The sequence below is a fragment of the Heloderma suspectum genome, chromosome 4, assembly GCF_057233095.1.
Source record: "Heloderma suspectum isolate Gila_16-S chromosome 4, 16-S_ref, whole genome shotgun sequence".
NCBI classification, from domain to species: domain Eukaryota; kingdom Metazoa; phylum Chordata; class Lepidosauria; order Squamata; family Helodermatidae; genus Heloderma; species Heloderma suspectum.
Window position 1 is genome coordinate 215394711 of NC_139461.1, and position 20470 is coordinate 215415180.

Below are 20470 nucleotides of genomic sequence, written 5' to 3' on the forward strand. Positions count from 1 at the left end.
CAAGCAACATTAGAGTAACTAAAAAAAAAGCCAGTGTGCCTGGGGAAACAAAACAAAATGATGGTTACAGGTGAGATATTACATTGTTATGACTGAGATATAGCATCTCCAGCCAGCAGATGGTGCTGTACTGTTTTCTTATTACTTAGGGCGCAACCCTATGGGCATAGTCGGCCGCCACCAAACTCGAAGGCGACTGACTATCCAATGCAGGGTGAGTGGAGCATGGAGGGGTTCTTCTCCTCCATGCTCCGGCTGCCCTGCATTTGTGGCGAGATGGCATTCCCGCCACCCTGCATTTGCAGCTAGATGGACAATTTTGGCTGTCTAGCCAGGGTGCCTCGGAGAAGTGGGGCAGAGGCCAGACAGCACATAGGAGGCATCATAATGGGGTTTCTGCTGTCTCCTCCCCTTCCCAGGAACACCCCTTTTCCAGTCGCTCCATGCTGCTCTTACGAGCGCAGAGCTGGGGATGAACTGCGCCGCCTACAAGGTGGCAGGGAAGGGGACAGGGAAACCATTTCCTGGGAACCAACCTCAGCAATGGAAAATGAAAAATCCTATGGCTGTCTAGACGCAGTCTGGTGGCCATAGGATTGCACCCTCTGTTATTGTTCTGTGTGTTGCCATATTGTTTTGTTTTAAATGGGAAATTACAGTATCCTTACAACTCTGGGTGTGATCCAGATGCACACATGCAATCTCTTCATCATTTTGGTCATCAGTTTTACATTTACATAAACACTTTCCTTCCTATAACATCTTTGTAAGGCCATGTCACAGAGAAAATGCCACATCCTCCTTAGGTGGTACAGATATGGTAAGCTCAAATAGATTTGGAGCTTATGCACTCCCTCCCCTTCCAAACTTCCTTCACACTGTATAAAAGGCAATCACTACACCAGAAGACCCTACGTTTATTTGAACAAGGAAAGTCTTGGTGTACTCAATACCGTCTACATCTGGTGAAGCAGTGCTAACACTCAGGGCTTCTCTACACCAGGGTTTTATCCCACACCTTTACCTTCCAGATTCTTTGTGGGATTAAGATTAGCTCCTTTACACGTGCTTACATGTGCTTTTTTTCAGGGATCTCCATTCCCTGCAATTTCTATATGTTTCATTATGCAGCCACTAGATGGTGCTGTGGTATAGCGGAATTGCGCAGTTACATGCAGCCATTGCTGTGCTTCATAGAGCAAAGCGTGGATTATCCCTTTCAAGAAAAAAGCTGCGATAACGGTCACAAAGCACAGGACATGGCCTGGAGGTTGACAATGTTGTGTAAAGGACCTGCAAACATCCATGAGTGACCAACGATGAGTGCACAATAAAAGCCTCATGTAGAGATGCCCCCAGTCTCAGTATGTGTTGTAGGTGTGAGAGAAGTATTCTGAATTCAGATTGATACACTGTAGTTAGGTCCATGCAAAATCAGTTGAACAAGCCATTTGTTTACCATATGAAGAACCTATCAAATGCTGCTCTGCAAAAACAGAATGCGCTTATACTGAAGGCAGTTTTCTGACAGGTGATTTTTCACCATGCTTCCAAACTCAGGAATTTAAAATGTTTGCAGTCTCACTAGGACATCTGCCGATAGGGAAAAGCTCAGAAGAAAACCTTTAGGATGCGTGAACACTTCTAGATCACATCCTAATGTTGCTGCAGAAAACACATGAAGTTCTAGCATAATAGATTTTAATATTCATAGTTCAACATAAATATTTTACAAATAGAGCTAACCCTGTTGTTGAGCTCTTAGGATGGGGATAGATATTAAATGTGTACCTGGTTGTCTGAAAGCCACAAAGCTGCAAGTTCTTTAAGCTTTGTAAAAGTGATAGGCAAATTTTTCAATCTGCAAAAATAACAGAATTCGGATAGCATGAGTATTTCCTGTATGCAACAGCCATATTTACCAGGACATTGGCAATGCTGTTGTGACGTACTTCACAGTCAGATGACAACAAACATGTTGGTAATTTTCATTTTGCTTTTCTTTTTGCATTGCTTTTAAAAGACATTTTATTTTAAAAAATGCACTTTACATTTATTTTTCCAGAAACATTTTCTCAGGGTGCTTCTAGGCAGATAGCTTCTAGTGCTACCAATCAAAAGGCATTGTGCAGCTATTCCATCTTTTCCCACCTTAACAGATTTTTTTTCCTAGTAAGAAAAAATACAGATGAGAGGGGGGAAACCCAGGAGGGTTACAAATGGTAATTTTTGTGAACCGCCCAGAGAGCTTCAGCTATTGGGCAGTATAGAAATGAAATAAATAAATAAATATAAAATGGTAGATAACAACTTCTGGAACCGCCCCCCTATAAAAATGCATGAATGAGGCAGAGTGACTGCACAATAAAAGCCTGCCTCTTCTGGAAGCACCCTCAGTTTAAAATGCGTATTGAACTCCCTAAATCCTCAGATCACAGTTCGAAAACCCAGATGGCTAAAATCATAAATAAAAATATTGCCAGTTTCACAGAGCAGCCGTGATTTGCTTATATATCTCCAACATATCACACTAACGACAACCTCATTTTCTCAGAATTAAAGACTGCCTAGATTTTATCAAATTAAAAGGAGGGTTTTTTTTGAAGTGCTTATTATACCAAAATAACATTGCATTCCTGAGATCCCAAGTGTACATCAGCAATCAAGAGTTGTGATGCCAAATAATAGTCTACCTCGAGTAGAGAAAGCTCTTTTACTTCTCCTATGAGTAAGATACGTTGGGAAATACAACTGGAAAAGGTTTAAGCTGGGAGAACTCCTGAGGGTGCCTCGCGATGAAGCTTTTGTTATGCAATCGCTCTGCCTTATTTATAGAATTTTATGGAGGGTCTAGTTGTTATCGTTTTCAACTTGTAACCCTCCTGTTTTTTCCAACTGCTTTTTCCTTTTTTTCTTTTCACAAAAATTCTGTTCAGGGAGAAAGGATGGAACAGCTACATGATGACCTGGTTCGCATGATCAAATTGACCCATGGTGGCTTAAATAAGCCACTGTGGTTTGCGGGCACCTGCAGACACCATTCCATAACAAATCACCCACAATCCACAGACTGTTTTAGGGTTGTGGATGGTTTGTTAACCATGCCAACAACCCACCCTCACCGGGTTTATACATCGTGACAAGCTACTAGGGGGCTGGTGTATGGAACAGGTGCCCACCCAGAAACCACAATAGATTATTTAAGCCACCACGGGTTGTGTTGGTCATGCAAACCAGGCCAATGTTTTTTGATTGGTAGCCTAGGAGCCCTCTGACTGGAAGCACCCCAAATCTCAATACTAATCTTGCTCCCGCTGACGTTTCCTGCTTATACCTGAAGATTTTGGCTAAAATGCTTCTTCAGCTCATACCATTAGACCTGTCCTATAGCTTAGCCAAGACTTAATTCTCATTAATTTCCTCTGTTGACCCTTCATTGATCAGTCAATATCTAAGATCTCTTCTGCATCTGACTGGTTACTGGAGTTTGTGGAGTCTACAGATCATTGAACTCCAGAAATAGAATGGAAAGTGATGGCAATATTGTCTTCAGCTGATCTAAACTCCTCAGCACACTCAGCACTTTCCACTTGCTACATGGCCAACAGGGGGGAGAATGAAGACTGGAGCTGTCGACTAAACAACTTTGGTTGGTGGTGGGTTGTTTGGTGTAGGGGTTTTTTCTTTCTTTCTTTCAGGTCAGTTGCTAGAAAAGCTAGGGGCAATGCCCCCCCCCCCGCCCCACCAATCTGTACACCTTAGGTAGATAGACCACTTTTTGTGCTAGACTCCACTTCCAGACCCACCTAAAACTGCTGAGCTCTGCCTTCCAGCCCTACCACAAAGTTTGCCCTGACTTGACCCTCAGATGCATTCTGGGTCTCATCCCCCACAAGTACCAACATCTTATTTTATTTATTTACAATATTTATATACCGCTCTACATCAGAAGATTTTGGAGCGGTGAACAACACAGTAAAAGAATAAAACAGCAGGTTAAAAGAGTTAAAACATTTTTGTTATTATTTCATGAGCTGGAAACAAGATACATTTATCAAATATGGCTCATATTCTATGAAGAATTCAGGTTAGCCTTTCTTGTTCTACGAATTAAATCCCAATATCAATATACTGCCACTGTGAAATGATTTCCAATGACTTTTGTGTTAAATGGTTCTACAATAACAAAAAACAGAGCTATATTTAAACATTTATTAATTAGTTCCCACAAGAAGGAAAGGGATTCCTAAGTTAGTAGAAGTTTATTTTTTACTGCCTTTTCAGTTAAATGAATCACCGACTTGTAGCATTAATAACTACTAGCCTTCAGAAAATATGTTAGTCAACATCATATTATTTATAAATCGACCTAAAACATTTAAACAATAAAATACTCAAAAATAGAAAGGGACTACCTGAATCTTTTCTGCAGTGCTTGACTTTTACTTTAAGAATTAGAAGTAATTTTCAGCAATTGCACATTTTCATTCAGTGAATCAAATTCCTGCAATGCAGCCTTCCCCAACCTGGTGCCCTCTAGATATTTTGGACTAAAACTCCCATAATCTCAGGCCATTAGCTATGGTGGAATTGTAGTCTAAAACATCTGGAGGGCACCAGGTTGGAGAAAGCTCTGATGTGATGCATGACTCCTCCCATTCATTTCTGGAAGTAGGACACCAGAGGCTTCTGGAAGTGTCACAGGGAGGAGTCTTCCTGAGTTTGGTCTTACCTCCTCTGAGCTAGCATCTCCTTGTGGCTTTCTAAGCCATAAATGTTATTGAGGCTTCTCTTATTTCTCTTTGCTACTTGGTAGGGTGACTGTTTTTGGTTTCTTCCCAATCTGTTTTTTACTTTTTTATACTATTTATCAGATTCTAAAACCTACAGACAGGGATTGTGTTATTTAATCATCTTTCTTCATCACCAAGAAAACTTCAGGAGCTTTATGAATAATAATAATAATAATAATAATGATAATAATGTTTAATAATAAAGTTTAATAATGGGAAATGTGGCACTCCCAAAGCAGAGGTACTTTCTTGAAAGAAGATGTCTGGATTCTATGTAACCAATAAGCGCAAATGTACATTTGTTGTTCTGTCAACTGATAATCTGAAAACACTTTAAGAGACAAACAGTTCAATATCTTTACATTTCGAACTGGTGGCAGTCTATTCAAAACAGCATTGAGTACACAGTAAATTTATAATGATAAAAGCATTACCTGTTGTCACTCAGATTTAAGACTCGGAGTTTCTGCATCTGACCAATCTCATCAGGAAGAAACTCCAGTTTGTTGGAGCGCAAAGACATAACTGTTACATTCTTACAATTTCCAATCTGTGGGAATCAAAGGCAATTGTTAAGACATGTTCTATGTCATCATAATTGTCATCTGTACAGGTGCCTTAGTTATGCCTTCAAAATAACTGAATAATGTATTTTATTTCACATATGACCAGTGCAGGCCAGTTACAAATGGGTTAAGCTAGAATCACTATTTATTCCTATACAGCTCTTATTACTGTGTGGGAGAGAAAATGCTTTCTGTGTGTATAAGTGGAGACAATTTGCTTGGCAAGTGAGATATCATTAGTTGGGAGAGAGCCACTTTGAAGTAGCCCCCTTCCTGTGAAAATCCCGGCCTTTGGAGGTCAGCCAGGCGCCAACTTTGTGTTCCTTCCGGTGCCTTCTGAAGACATTGTTATTTCAGGAAGCCTTCTTTGAGTGGCCAGCCATGGTTTATTAAATTATTACAATATAAATATTGTAAATAAATAAATAAATATTTCTTGGTAATGGCTTCTGAACAGCCTCATATTTGGCAGCTTAAGGCCCCTAAGCAATGAAGTGCAGCAGGATGTTTCTCTTCCACACCAGCTCAGTAACACTGGAAGATCTAGGTCACATGGGAAGAGCCCATGAGACAGCTTCTTCCCATGCCAAAGTTGCCCCATTCTCAAGATAGGCAGTATGGCTGTGGGAAGGAGCCATGTCATGGGCTTGTCTCATATAATTTAGATTTTCTGAAGTTACTGGAGTGGTAACACACTTCACGATTTCTCACACCACTAATGTCATTGTCAGAAGGGGTCCCTCGTGTTTAATGAACGTGGGGCTCAGATCTATGACACTGCTTTGCAAACATCTTGAATGGGTGCGCCTACATCCAAACTACAGAAACTGCTGCTGATTTTATTGAGTGGACCTTTACCACCACCATATCTTAGCCTTAACTAAGAGCCTGGCAAAGACTCAGATAAAGAATGCCAACTTTAGCTGCAAAACCCACACTTCCGACAGAAGTTGGAACCATTCTTTCAGAAGCCAGGTTCTCTGGTGTCATCTGATCTAGATTACAAAATAGGCTGAGAAATAGAATGGGACATTTTCACCTTGCAGGGTTTCCATGGGTCAGCCACCCACATGAAAAGCCCTTTTGGATCTGTTTTTCTGCTCCTAGGACTCTTGTTCATGTGATACATATCACTAAGTTGTCAGAGACAACTTACATAAAAGGACAAAAAGCATATCTTGCCTTTCTCTTTACATACATTTTACATAAATATCCAAGGCGTAAAGTCTAAAAGCAATACATAGTCAAAACAAAACAAAATATCAATACTAAATCAATACTGAATGAATAAAACATAAAATAAGCACAGTCACAAATTCAAATCTAAAAAGCAACAGTTTACAGATCCACAAGCATCCAAGAATCACTTGAATCCCAAGCAAAGGATACAAAGACACTGCCATTTTGCTGGGGGGAGGAGGGGGAAGAGAGATGATATTCCCCTCTATCTTATATCCGACCTCAAAAAGGAAGCAGGCCTAGATAGATTGGATTTGTGTCATTTTGAAGCTTAAGCAAGTGTGCTTAATCTATCGCAAACTCTGGGGTGATCAAAACCTGTCTCCTTGAGCTCACATCTTGCAGAGAAACTGTTCCCAAGGTCTCAAGCAACAGAGGTGTAGCTATCTTATCCAAAAGCAGATTATGTTGATCCAGTCTTTCAAAGCCTAGATCCAACTGATGGAAATGGTTTACTCATGCCTTTGCTTTCATATCTATAAAAGATTGCTAAGGAAATGGAGGTTCCATAATATCTTCAAGTTTCTTCTTCCACAATAACTTGATGAGATAGCTTTGTTGGCTTTTTGACAAATGTTCTAAAGGTGTGGGGCATTTGGAGGGTTAATTTTGTTCCTCAACATAGGCCATACACTGTGCTTGTCAGCAAGAGATTAATGACTGTTATGATTCTGATAGTATTAAAACCAGTCTACTGTCCCATAAATCATTCTGACAGGATAAGAACCAACTTTTTAAAAAAATTACCCATGCGGTCTGATATGGTGATGGTCTGCCAGCAACCTAAGGCCCTTAAGATATACAATCAAGGACATGGCTAAGAAGAGACTGAATCCCATTTTAAACAAATTCCAGAACCTTCAGAGGTTTTGCCTTTAGAACAACAGTGGGGAAACTTTGAGAGTTTGGGGGCTGGATTCCCACCCCCACCACCCAGCCCCAGACCAATCCAGCAGCCCAAAGGATACTGGAGTACCAAGGCTAGAAGAATAAAGAAAAACAACAGGAAAGTTTCCCATGGAACCTTAAAGACTAACATATTTATTACAGCATAAGCTTTCACGGGCCAAAGACTACTAAATCAGATGCATCTGATGAAAATGGGTCATGGCATATGAGAGCTTAAGGACAGGAGTCAGAGGACTTTTTGTTGCTGTTATTTTTGCTGCAAACACTAACATAGCTACTCCTCAGAAAAGTTTAAAAAAAGGTAGGGGGCTCATAAACAGATTCTAAAGTGTGCTTCCCTAATTCCCTGGTGGGAATTGTTCGGAGGTGAGAGAAAAATTAGCTGTGGATGAATGAGCAGGAATCCCTTTGTTGTTGTTGTTCAGTCGTGTCCGACTTTGTGACCCCATGGACCATAGCACGCCAGGCCTTCCTGTCCTCCGCTCTCTCCCGGAGCGTGCTCAAGTCCATATTCATTGCATCAGTGATGCTATCTAGCCATCTCATCCTCTGCCGTCCCCTTCTCCTTTTGCCTTCAGTCTTTCCCAGCATCAGGGTCTTTTCCAGGGAGTTTTCCCTTCGCATTAGGTGGCCAAAATATTTGAGCTTCAGCTTCAGTATCTGTCCTTCCAATAAGCACTCAGAGTTGATTTCCTTTAGGATTTACTGATCTGACCCCCTTCCAGTCCAGGGGACTTGTAAGAGTCTTCTCCAGCGCCACAGTTCGAAAGCATCGATTCTTCGGCGCTCAGCCTTCCTTATAGTCCAGCTCTCACAGCCATACGTTACTACAGGGAAAACCATAGCTTTGATTATGCGGACCTTTGTCGGCAAGGTGATGTCTCTGCTTCTTACTATGCTGTCTAGGTTTGCCATAGCTTTCCTCCCAAGGAGCAAGTGTCTCTTAATTTCATGGCTACAGTCACCGTCTGCGGTGATCTTGAAGCCCAAGAAAATAAAATCTGTCACTGCTTCCATTTATTCCCCTTCCATATGCCAGGAAGTGATGGGGCCAGACGCCATGATCTTCCTTTTTTTAATGTTGCGTTTCAAACCAGCTTTTGCACTCTCCTCTTTCACCCTCAACAAGAGGCTCTTTAGATCCTCTTCACTTTCTGCCATTAGGGTGGTATCATCTGCGTATCTGAGGTTGTTGATAATTCTCCTGACAATCTTAATTCCAACCTGTGATTCATCCAACCCAGCATTTCTCATGATGTACTCTGCATATAAGTTAAATAAGCAGGGTGACAATATACAGCCTTGTCGTACTCCTTTCCCAATTTGGAACCAATCGGTTGTTCCATGTCTGGTTCTTACTGTTGCTTCTTGACCCTCATACAGGTTTCTCAGGAGACAGGTAAGGTGGTCTGGTACTCCCATCTCTTTCAGAATTTGCCACAGTTTGTTGTGATCCACACAATCAAAGGCTTTAGCATAGTCAATGAAGCAGAAATAGACGTTTTTCTGGAATTCTCTTGCTTTCTCCATGATCCAGCGAATGTTGGCGATTTGATCTCTAGTTCCTCTGCCTCTTCGAAACCCAGCTTGTACTTCCGGTAGTTCTCGGTTCACATACTGCTGAAGCCTAGCTTGTAGGATTTTGAGCATCACCTTGCTGGCATGTGAAATGAGCGCAATTGTACGGTAGTTTCAACACTCTTTGGCATTGCCCTTCTTTGGAATTGGAATGTAAACTGACCTTTTCCAGTCTTGTGGCCACTGTTGAGTGTTCCAAATGTGTTGGCATATTGAGTGCAGCACTTTAACAACATCATCTTTTAGGATTTTAAATAGCTCAGCTGGAATACTGTCATCTCCGCTAGCTTTGTTGTTACTAATGCTTCCTAAGGCCCACTTGACTTCACTCTCGAGGATGTCCGGCTCAAGTTCAGTGACCGCACTATCATGGCTATCAGGGACATCAAGATCTTTCCTGTATAGTTCTTCTGTGTATTCTTGCCACCTCTTCTTAATCTCATCTGCTTCTGTTAGGTCCCTGCCTTCTTTGTCCTTTATCATACCCGTCTTTGCACAAAACGTTCCCTTGAGATCTCTGATTTTCTTGAAGAGATCTCTAGTCTTTCCCATTCTATTGTTTTCCTCAATTTCTTTGCATTGTTCATTTAAGAAGGCCTTCTTGTCTCTCCTTGCTATTCTCTGGAACTCTGCATTCAGTTGGATATATCTTCCCCTTTCTCCCTTGCTTTTCGCTTCCCTTCTTTCCTCAGCTACTTGTAAAGCCTCCTCAGACAGCCGCTTGGCTTTCTTGCATTTCTTTTTCTTGGGGATGGATTGAGTTGCTGCCTCCTGAACAATGTTACGGACCTCCGTCCATAGTTCCTCAGGCACTCTATCAGGTCTAATCCCTTAAATTTATTCCTCACCTCCACTGTATATTCATAAGGGATATGATTGAGGTCATACCTGAATGGTTTAGTGGTTTTCCCTACGTTCTTCAATTTAAGCTGAAATTTTGCAAGAAGCAGCTCGTGATCTGAGCCACAGTCAGCTCCAGGTCTTGTTTTTACTGACTGTATAGAGCTTCTCCATCTTTGGCTGCAAAGGACATAATCAATCTGGTTTCAATATTGACCATCTGGTGATGTCCATGTGTAGAGTCGCCTCTTGTGCTGTTGGAAAAGAGTGTTTGCTATGATCAGCGTGTTCTCTTGACAAAACTCTATTAGCCTTTGTCCTGCTTCATTTTGTACACCAAGGCCATGCTTGCCTGTTATCCTGGTGATTTCCTGACTTCCTACTTCAGCATTCCAATCCCCTATGATGAAGAGGACATCTTTTTTTGGTGTTAGTTCTAGAAGGTGTTAGGTCTTCATAGAACCGATCAACCTCAGCCTCTTTGGCATCAGTGGTTGGGGCAAAGACTTGAATTACTGTGATGTTGAATGGTTTGCCTTGGATTCATACTGAGATCATTCTATTGTTTTTGAGATTGTACCCCAGTACTGCTTTTCCCACCCTTTTGTTGACTATGAGTGCTACTCCATTTCTTCTAAGGGATTCTTGCCCACAGTAGTAGATATGATGATCATCTGAATTAAATTCGCCCATGCTTGTCTATTTGAGTTCGCTAATTCCCAAGATGTCGATGTTCAATCTTGCCATCTCATGTTTGACCACCTCCAGCTTACCTTGATTCATTGATCTTACATTCCAGGTTCCTAAACAATATTGTTCTTTACAGCATCGGATTTTCTTTTCACCACCAGACACATCCACAGCTGAGTGTCCTTTCGGGTTTGGCCCACCCGCTTCACTCTTTCTGGCGCTACTTGGAAATACCCTCTGCTCTTCCCCAATAGTATATTGGACACCTTCCGACCTGAGGGGCTCATCTTCTGGCTTCATATCTTTTAGCCTTGTGATACGTTCCATGGGGTTTTCTTGGCAAGAATACTGGAGTGGGTTGCCATTTCCTTCTCCAGTGGACCACATTTTGTCAGAACTCTCTGCCATGACCTGTCCATCTTGGGTGGCCCTGCACGGCATAGCTTATGGCTTCACTGAGTTACGCAAGCCCCTTCGCCACAACAAGGCAGTGATCCGTGAAGGGGGGGAATCCCTTTACTGAAGGCCAAATGAGATGTAATGATATTCATACCTTTAGCCTTTGTAGTTTGACTCTACGTAGTCTAAAAACCTGCCACTGAGAAGGGTTGGTCTGAGGGGAACCTCTCTTCCTAAATGATGCCATTGAATTAATGACACTGTCTGTTATTAGGAGGAGCTGACAACACCGTTGCCATACTATCCTTCACCTACTACAGGAAGAAAGTCTCCAACAGTCTCTTAGTTGCTTCTACTTCAAAATCTACTTCAGAAGGAACGAACCAGAGTGAGCAGGGCTGGCTCAAGCCATTTTGCCGCCTGAGGTAGAGGCAGGGTCTACTGACTGAGACATTACTTAGGCTTTGCAGAGAAGCTGACCCAAGTCCTATGAGACTTCACTAAGCCTGTGGCAAAGTATCATGAGACTTCACTAAGCCTCATAAGGCTTACGCTATGTCTTGTAAAGCTTATCTATATAAGGCTCTCCCCACATGACCTGGCCTGGGTCTGTGGATGGCTGTTGTCCTGTCTGGTGTTCCAGATGCCTGTCGGGAGCTGCTATGCTTCAGTCAGAAGAGGAAGCAAGCCACCAGTGGCACCCCATGGCCTGGCCAGTATTTCCAAGCTGATACTGTTAGGAACTAAAATGTTTGAAGTTCAAAATTGTCAGTCATCACACATCATTCTTGTGTGAATATTGCTCTTTTCAAAGCAATCGATGAGCAAAGTTCATAGGGCCTGGCAAAGAGTTTGCATTACAGGGGCTTTGTTGTTGTGTTTATCTTAGTATTTTATTATAATTACTATTTAATGCATTTTGTACACTGCCCTGTGATTTGATCTTAAAGGGCGATATATAAATATTTATAATATTACTTCAGGCCAAACTCCCATTTGGTAATCATGACTTCAGTGAAAATTTACTTTTGATAAAGACTGGGAATTTTCAAATACATTGTATGTCATAATAAAGCCTTACTTCTCTAGGCAGTTCAGGCAGGAAGTTTTCATCTACAGCTAGAGTCCGCAGACTGTGCAGGTAGCCAATGGTGGGAGGTAGAGACTCCAATTCATTACAGCTGCAGTCAAATTCTTCTAATAAAGATAAACTGAAATATTAAGTACATTTGTTAGTCTATTTCACAAAACCATCAACCATTATTCACGGAATTTCTGGAATTTTTGAAATTTTTGAAATTCGAAAATTGAAATCTGGAGTTTTTAGCATTCCAGATTTGCAAACGATGCAGGTGAAAATACCATTTATCTTACATGTTTTTTGTAATTACAGTAGAAAGGTAAGTTTGAAGGACTATAATGGAAATATATTTGCAGCAGCTTTCTAACTGAAGCAGAGCAATGGTCCACTACTGCCGACATTGACTGGCAGTTCCCCTGAACCTAAACATTACTTCACGCAACGGGGTTTCTGTGCAAAGCCACATGCAAAATAATGTGTATGCAGCTGTGTATGACAAACACACATGTCTAATTTGCCCTATGTATATGAATGACAGCGTGTCCCTCCCACATGTAAATAACAGCAAAATAGAAATGTGTGCACATCTCCTGCCACATGTATATCATGCAAAACAGACACGTGCCAGTTTATTGTACAATGAGAAAAAAAAAACCATCAAGAGGTCAAATCCTACAAGTGGAAATGCTAGGAAATGCAATTGGAGTCTCATACTGATAGGGCATGTGCTCTGGCAACAAGCTGCAACCCCTCCCCCAGTATCAATTAAGTAATATTATATGTTTAATTTAAAACATTAAGGGTAGTATCCAACTGTGCTCCAGTGCTACTGCCACTTTTCCTCATTGCTCTAGTAAGCATTGCCCAAGCATTGGTTCACACTAGTATGACACTGTTAGCGCTAGCACTTGGGCACAACTGTATACTACCCTAATGAATTATTCTATTAACTGCTGTTATTATTTGAATGCTGAACTTTCACAAGGCATTGTGTTGTTTGTACATTATCATCTCACAGCTCCAACTGCACTAAGAACAGACAATAAATAGTGTCTGTTCCGTGTAATAAACAGTGCCTGCTCTAGAAAGCTAACAGTCTAAACATATGGAAAGAAAACAAATAAAGAAAAACTTTTCACTTGGTATAACAGCTGGTAACAAGGGGGGAAATCGGTCTTTCGGTTGTCACGACTGCCGCCATCTTGGATATGAAAAGTTGGTTACTGGACTGAACACAAATTCACAACTAAATCTATGACAGGTGTGTCACCCTGATGTACATAGCAATCAAGGAAGAAGTTGTATCCTTTGTAAACATGCTTTATCTTTCAGGCTGACAGATACCTTTCCATGTAGACCTGGAAAAACATTCCTCAAAAGGAACAGAAAATGAAACAATTGCCACTAGAAGCATTTTGTGATTTTATTTAGTAAACTTAAATACCTTCATACAAAGACATGAATTTAACATTCCTGACAAGTGGAACTCTATACTGGGAGCTTGACAATTAGACACTTGCAGTCTAAAACAAAGAAACATGCTGAATTATCTTAATGCCTATCCTGGATTTTAATCTATTTTTGTACTCCACTGACAAATTAATAAATAACTCGTTTGCAAAAGCTACTTGAGGGCTTGGGCCACGTAGAAGGAGTTACTGAGCAGGGACAATCCCAGCTACCAGCTATATTGGGCAGAAGGAAAGAGAACACACCCTGACTTCCCAAGAACAGACAAAATATTCACAAGTGGCCAAAGCTCCAGACTTTTCTGCATAAGCTCATTGGCAACAGTGAAAATAACGAGTGCCCGAAAAGGCTTTTAGCTGCTTTCCCCCCGGCTATTTATCTTGAATGTTCCTCAGACTAACGAATCTAAAACAGCTGATCTACAGCCCACGACCCATCTGGCTTCCCATCCCCTTTCCCCCTGCTACTAACTACTAGACTACACTAGTTGGGAGGACTGAAGTGTGTCATCCTTTTGAGAGCTGCACAGTGATTAATGAAGTGGGTTGGGAAGAGAACAGCTGAAAGCTTTGTTAGGCTTCTTATTATATGCTTGCGGCTGCCAATCTGTCATTCAAGCCAGAGGAAGTGATCATTTCTAAAGGCAACATTCAGACAAATTGGCCCAGATCCACTTTAGGCTTGTGTTGACAGAAGCAGATGCAGCCTTAGGTGAATGTGCTTTAGTAGACCACCTGGCAAAACTGTAATGCTGCACTCGCCTTCAATGACTCTACAGCCAGCCAAGAGTTGCGATTATTTCATGCTATTCCCTTTCAGCTTCCACCAGTGCCTAGAATGGGTACTGTAAATACTGCAAAGAAGGAACACTGTGATTTCAACGGCATCCATGCTAATACGCTAAATGGTCAACACAATCCTATATAAAAGCTCCTAGAGTTCTCACGTCTGCAAATTAATTAGTTCATTATTGAACGTACTCGTTTCAAAGTGTAATAAACACTGTCTCTACCTCCTCTGGCTCCTCAGTCCTCAATATTACCATAACTAAATTCCATTATAATCAATTACACTTATTTTGACATGATCCAATCCAGAGAAAGTTATGTTTCCTACTTCCTAAATTCCTACTTTGGCTCAGTCTTCTCCCGAAAGAGGGTCTATGACCCCTCTGGCAAAGGCGACGTACAGGCTGAAGGGGCAGGATTGCAGCTTGAGATCGATAGGCATATGGTCAAGGAACACCTCATTACTTTGAATGAGTTCAAATCTCCAGGGCCAGATGAACTGCACCCTAGAGTAATAAAGGAACTGGCAGAAGAACTCTCAGGACCACTGTGTATTATCTTTGAGCAATCATGGAGGACGGGGGAAGTGCCAGATGACTGGAGGAGGGCTAATGTTGTCCCTATCTTCAAAAAGGGTAAAAAGGAGGAACCTGGGAACTACAGACCAGTCAGTCCAGGGAATTTTCCCTGGGAAAATTCTGGAGCAGATGATAAAGCAATCCATCTGTGAGCACCTTGAAAACAATGCAGTGATTACTTGAAGCCAACATGGATTTGTCAAAAACAAGTCCTGCCAGACAAATCTGATCTCATTTTTTGATCAAGTAACCTCCCTTGTAGACCATGCGAATGCTGTAGACATCATATACCTTGACTTCAGCAAAGCTTTCGACAAAGTGCCCCATGATATCCTGATGAGCAAACTAGCTCAAAGTGGGCTAGATGAAACAACGATCCGGTGGATCCACAGTAGGCTACAGAATCGGACTCAAAGAGTGCTTATCAATGAGACCTTCTCAAATTGGGGAGAGGTAATGAGTGGGGTACCACAGGGCTCAGTCCTGGGCCCAGTGCTCTTCAACATTTTTATTAATGACTTGGAGGAGGAGGTGCAGGGAATGCTGATCAGATTTGCAGATGACACAAAATTGGGTGAGATAGCTAATACTTTGGAAGAAAGAAACAAAATTCAAAGTGATCTGGATAGACTGGAGCGCTGGCCAGAAAACAACAGAATGACATTTAATAGGGATAAATGCCAAGTTCTGCACCTAGGAAAAAGAAACCAAAGGCACAGTTACAAGATGGGGAATACGTGGCTCAACAACACTAAAGCGAGAAGGATCTTGGAATTGTTGTCAATCACAAGCTGAATATGAGCCAACAATGGGATGTGGCTGCAAAAAATAGGCAAATGCTCTTTTGAGCTGCATTAATAGAAGCATAGCTTCCAAATCCCGGGAAGTACTAGTTCCCCTCTACTCAGCACTGGTTAGGCCTCATCTGGAGTACTGTGTCCAGTTCTGGGCACCACACTTGAAGAAGGATGCAGACAAGCTGGAGAGAGTTCAGAGGAGGGCAACAAAGATGATCAGGGGACTGGAAACAAAGCCCTATGAAGAGAGACTGAAAGAACTGGGCATGTTTAGCCTTGAGAAGAGAAGACTGAGGGGAGATATGATAGCGCTCTTCAAGTACTTGAAAGGTTGTCCCAGAGAGGAAGGCCAGGATCTCTTCTTGATCATCCCAGAGTGCAGGACACGGAATAATGGGCTCAAGTTACAGGAAGCCAGATTCCAGCTGAACATCAAGAAAAACTTCCTGACTGTTAGAGCAATACGACAGTGGAACCAATTACCTAGGGAGGTGGTGGGCTCTCCCACACTGGAGGCATTCAAGACAAGGCTGGACAGCCATTTGTCAGGGATGCTCTGACTTGGATTCCTGCACTGAGCAGGGGGTTGGACTCGATGGCCTTGTAGGCCCCTTCCAACCCTACTGTCCTATGATTCTATGATTCTATGCATCAGAAGAACCCAGCAGGAATTAAGTACACACTAAAATACTTTAGTTCTATTGATTTCAATGGGACTTTCTTTCATTGAACCCAGTACTCCAATCTAGAGAATCTTTGTGCATATTCTCTACCATGTATCTGTAGGTGCCCCACTCTTGAGAGCTGTCCTTTTTCACATAAATAGAGGGATAAATTCATGTCCACAGAAAGATGCATGTACAGTTTTCTGCCTCCACTGAAATATGGACAGGAAGCCATAGCTCAGTGACACAAAAATAGCAGAACAGATGGCTCCCAACACCTTTCAAGGAAATTCTTTATCAAGGGGGAAAAAACCTGTAAAAAAAATCTCTGCCAAAGCAATCATCTCAATAAATTTGCAATTTATGTATCTCTGTGTTTATATTACTGCTCATTAAACTTCTGCTACACATCTGGAAAATGCTAATACTATTATTTATAAAAAATGATTCTGCAAATCACATATTGCTTTATACTTAATTAATTGGTTTAAACTATTGTGTAAATTGGCACACTGCCAATTTCTATTAACAAAAAAAACTATAAAAATCTCAATTGTCTTTGAATTTTACATGATAAAACCAGGCGACTGCTAAAAATATTGGAATTGTCAATTTTTACATTTATTTAACTTTATATTTAACTCATACCATAAACTTGGCATACTGAAACCTTGTTCCTTCAATAGTGCCTTTGTCATTCTATGAAACTAGGTACTCTAACATGCCCCTGAATTATATCTAGAGAGTAGGGACACAGGGTTGGAAAAACAGAGGTGACTGGTACTGTAAACCTCGCAGATGAACTCCCAATAGCATGGAGCTTCCATTGCTCATGTACTCTTCCATCTCCTATTTCAAAGAGCAGAGATCAGATAATTAGAGTGCCATAAAGATTTCTCCCCTATGCCCCATGAAGATGGACTGAAAAAATAACTCTGGAGGTGCCAGGACAGGTGGCAGCAGCTATGACCTCTTCTCTTTATTCATAAACCAAGCAAAGAAGCTGTGAGAGTGGGTCATTTTGTTATCTCCTACCACAGATAGCAGGAGCTGTTTTTGGAAAGCATTTCAAATTATTATAGTGCAGTTAGGTCTGGACCTTGGGGCCATGCCTGTCAATGAGGCGTAGTGTGCTGCCACAAGGAGAATCAGGGGTGTTGCTAGAGTCTTAAAAGATCCGGGGCACAGGCCCATAAAACAAATTTGCGCGCACAAACACACATATATACGAGTCTAAGCGGACGTCTAATGTGTGTGTGTGTGTGTGTGTGTGGTGCGTGCATGCAGTGTGCTTGCGTGTGTGTACAGATTACATACATACATACAAAGTGTGCACTAACCCCCCACCCCACTTCAACTCAGACCCTGATTCAGCATTTTGGAAAACATCCTGCTTCTGCTCTGGCCAATTTGTAGTCAGACCACTTCAGCTCAGCACCAAACCTGAGTCAAGGTTTGGAAAAATGAGACTTTATGCTTCCTGTTGACTACCATGGGAAATTAGAAAAAAAAACTGTAACTTTTTTCTCTTGGTCAGAATTGGATAATTTCAGGCATAGTAGCCCCCTAGAAGGGGATACACCTCCACAATGTCAGAAAAATAGGTGCAGGGTTTATATTTTCTTTTAAAGGGAACTGCCAATAACGTTTTTTATTCCTTGGAAGAATTGGATAAGAATTTCAGGATTCATTGCCCCATCAGAGGAGATCATGTCTGCCAAATTTCAGAATGATAGCCACAAGGGTTTTTGTGCAAGGGTGGCCTTGACATTTTGAGGTCTCCAAAAGAAGACATACTTACCTCCCTATGTTCCTTGTGGACCATTGTTCTGAAAATTACAGACAGCCTACAGTTGTCCCTAAGTAAGAAACCAGCAAAGTTTCAGAAGGACAGGTGCAGAAGTTCATGTGGAAGGTGAGTTCTCCAGCTTGGGGGAGGGAGTGATTTGCTTTCCCTTCCATTCAGCCCTTCCCCAATAGTTTTTGGATAAATTTGTAAGAAAACACACAGGTCATTAGAGGTGGCTCCCAGGCAATAAATCTGCAAAGTTTCTGAAGGATATACATGTATTCTAATTTAGAATGACTAGAATTTATTTACATTTCACCAATGTTAGCAGAAGGGGAACATGGGTGGGAAGGTGCTATTGCACTCATGTCCTGCTTGTGGGTTTCCTATGGACATCTGGTTGGCCACTGTGTGAACAGAACGCTGGCCTAGATAGACCTTGGTCTGATGCAGCACAGCTCTTCTTATGTTCTTAAATAGAGAGTGCCTTTGAGCATGTGCAGAATGTTTTTCTTTCACCACTGAGCACTTATGTTCTCCCCCTACCAATTCTATTCCCCTCCATGCAACCATCCTCCTCATCCTACCATGCTCCAGCAACTCTTCATAAAAACTGATGTCTTATTTTGTGCAACTCTCCTCTACCTCCTCCTTGTTATGCACAAGCTCTCATTGCATCTTCCTCCCCATAACTTCATTTGTGCCAAGACTTCACCAGGATTCAGCCAATGAGTCTGTTTTCAAAACTAGGGCTAAGTTATGCAGAAACTCTGAGTGTGCACTAAGTGCCTTTCCCTCACCACTGAAGCTAGAGTTCATGCAAAAAAAAAAAACCCAAACCCACAAATGACAAAACATGCATAAGACTGAGCTGAAAGGGCAGTCAATTCATTAGACAGAATTGGGTAGGCACTGTATTAAGCCTGTAGTACCATGCTCACAACTCAGGACTTATTTCTGAGTAAACATGCAGAACATCAAGGTGCAAACCTCCCTGCAAAAGTAACTTGCACTGGAATCCTATGCACACTTTCCTGAGGGTAAGCCTCATTAAACATAACGGGACTTCTCAGTAGGCATACATAGGATTGCATAAATTAGCAATATTTATCTCCCCTCCACATAAAAAACAAACCAAAACCTCCTATTTTTATTAAAGCTTTCTGTTCAGAGGAACATAGGAAGCTGCCTTGTACTGAGTCAGACCCTGGGTCCATCTAGCACAGTATTGTTAACACTGACTGGCAGCAGCAGCTCACCAGTGTTTCAGGCAGGATTCTTTCCTAGACCTACCTGGAGATGCTGGGGATTGAACTCGGGACCTTCTGCATGCCAAGCATGTGTTCTGCCGCTGAGCTACAGCCCTTCCTATTGCTGCATAATGGCAACTGACAAACAAAACAGCCCCAGATTTGTGTCTCTGCAACCATGTGAACCCACTTTTCTCAAAGGCTCGAGTGAGGAGAAAAACCAACCCTCTTGTCTGTTTGTATAAAGTCAAATACAGTTCAGAACTTCTCTTGCCCACCAAATAGAATTCTCTTTAAGGATTCCCCAAGATATGCTCTGGGTAGAATAAAGAAAAAGAAGAAAGAACAGGATAGGGGAGGGAAGAAGAAAAGAAGAATGGTGACTGGAAATGTGTGTGTGGGTGGGGGGCAGAGAGAATTCCCTAAGCCAATTGGCTCCTTTCAGAGAGGTAGTACTTCAGAGGAATTTAGGAGGCTGTGGAGGGTTTGTAAGGATTGCATGTACTTAAATGAACTTTATGAGGTGAGGTGGCTGAGGGCTTTTTCTAACTTTTTTAAAACTGTAGAACCTATTTAAAAGCCCCAGAAATTTCTTGATCATGACACCACATAGTCCTAACCCTCTCTTTGGGATTATTTGAGTCCTACAGCTATTTAGAAGAAATAAAAGTGGAGGGGGTGAAAGAAGTTTGTGGAGGCTGATTGGATCCTTTGCTGTACTGAAGCTACTAAACTTCTGCAGAATCCAAAGGTTCCAGTTTGGGGCAGTAAAATCAGGTGCTGTGTGAAATACCAGTATTTCACATGGAGCTCTTTCTTCCCTTCCTTCTCCCTCTTCAAAATTTCATTGCAGGCAAGCTCACAACAGTATGTAAGAGCAGAAAATAAAAGTAGGGGGAGAGAGGGTTTTTGCACCTCAAAAAAACCCTACACCAGAGATTAGGGATAGTGACCTCCTAATGGTCATTTTAAACACCTTCCGATTAGGATCTCTAATCCCCTGTGTGGCTTGACAGTTTTCTACTGTTTGTTTTAATC

The 20470-nt window shown here is 41.7% G+C and overlaps 1 protein-coding gene across 1 annotated transcript in view; it reads right to left on the minus strand.

Moving 5' to 3' along the window:
• The window catches only part of LRRC7 (leucine rich repeat containing 7), a 296928-nt gene that overhangs the window by 67154 nt on the left and 209304 nt on the right, over positions 1 to 20470 (minus strand). The window contains exons 11-13 of the mRNA XM_084852238.1: positions 12096 to 12225; positions 5228 to 5343; positions 1792 to 1861 (exon numbers count right to left, since the gene is read on the minus strand). Coding sequence (XP_084708364.1) covers positions 1792 to 1861; positions 5228 to 5343; positions 12096 to 12225 — 316 coding nt within the window. The remainder of the gene's footprint in view (positions 1 to 1791; positions 1862 to 5227; positions 5344 to 12095; positions 12226 to 20470) is intronic.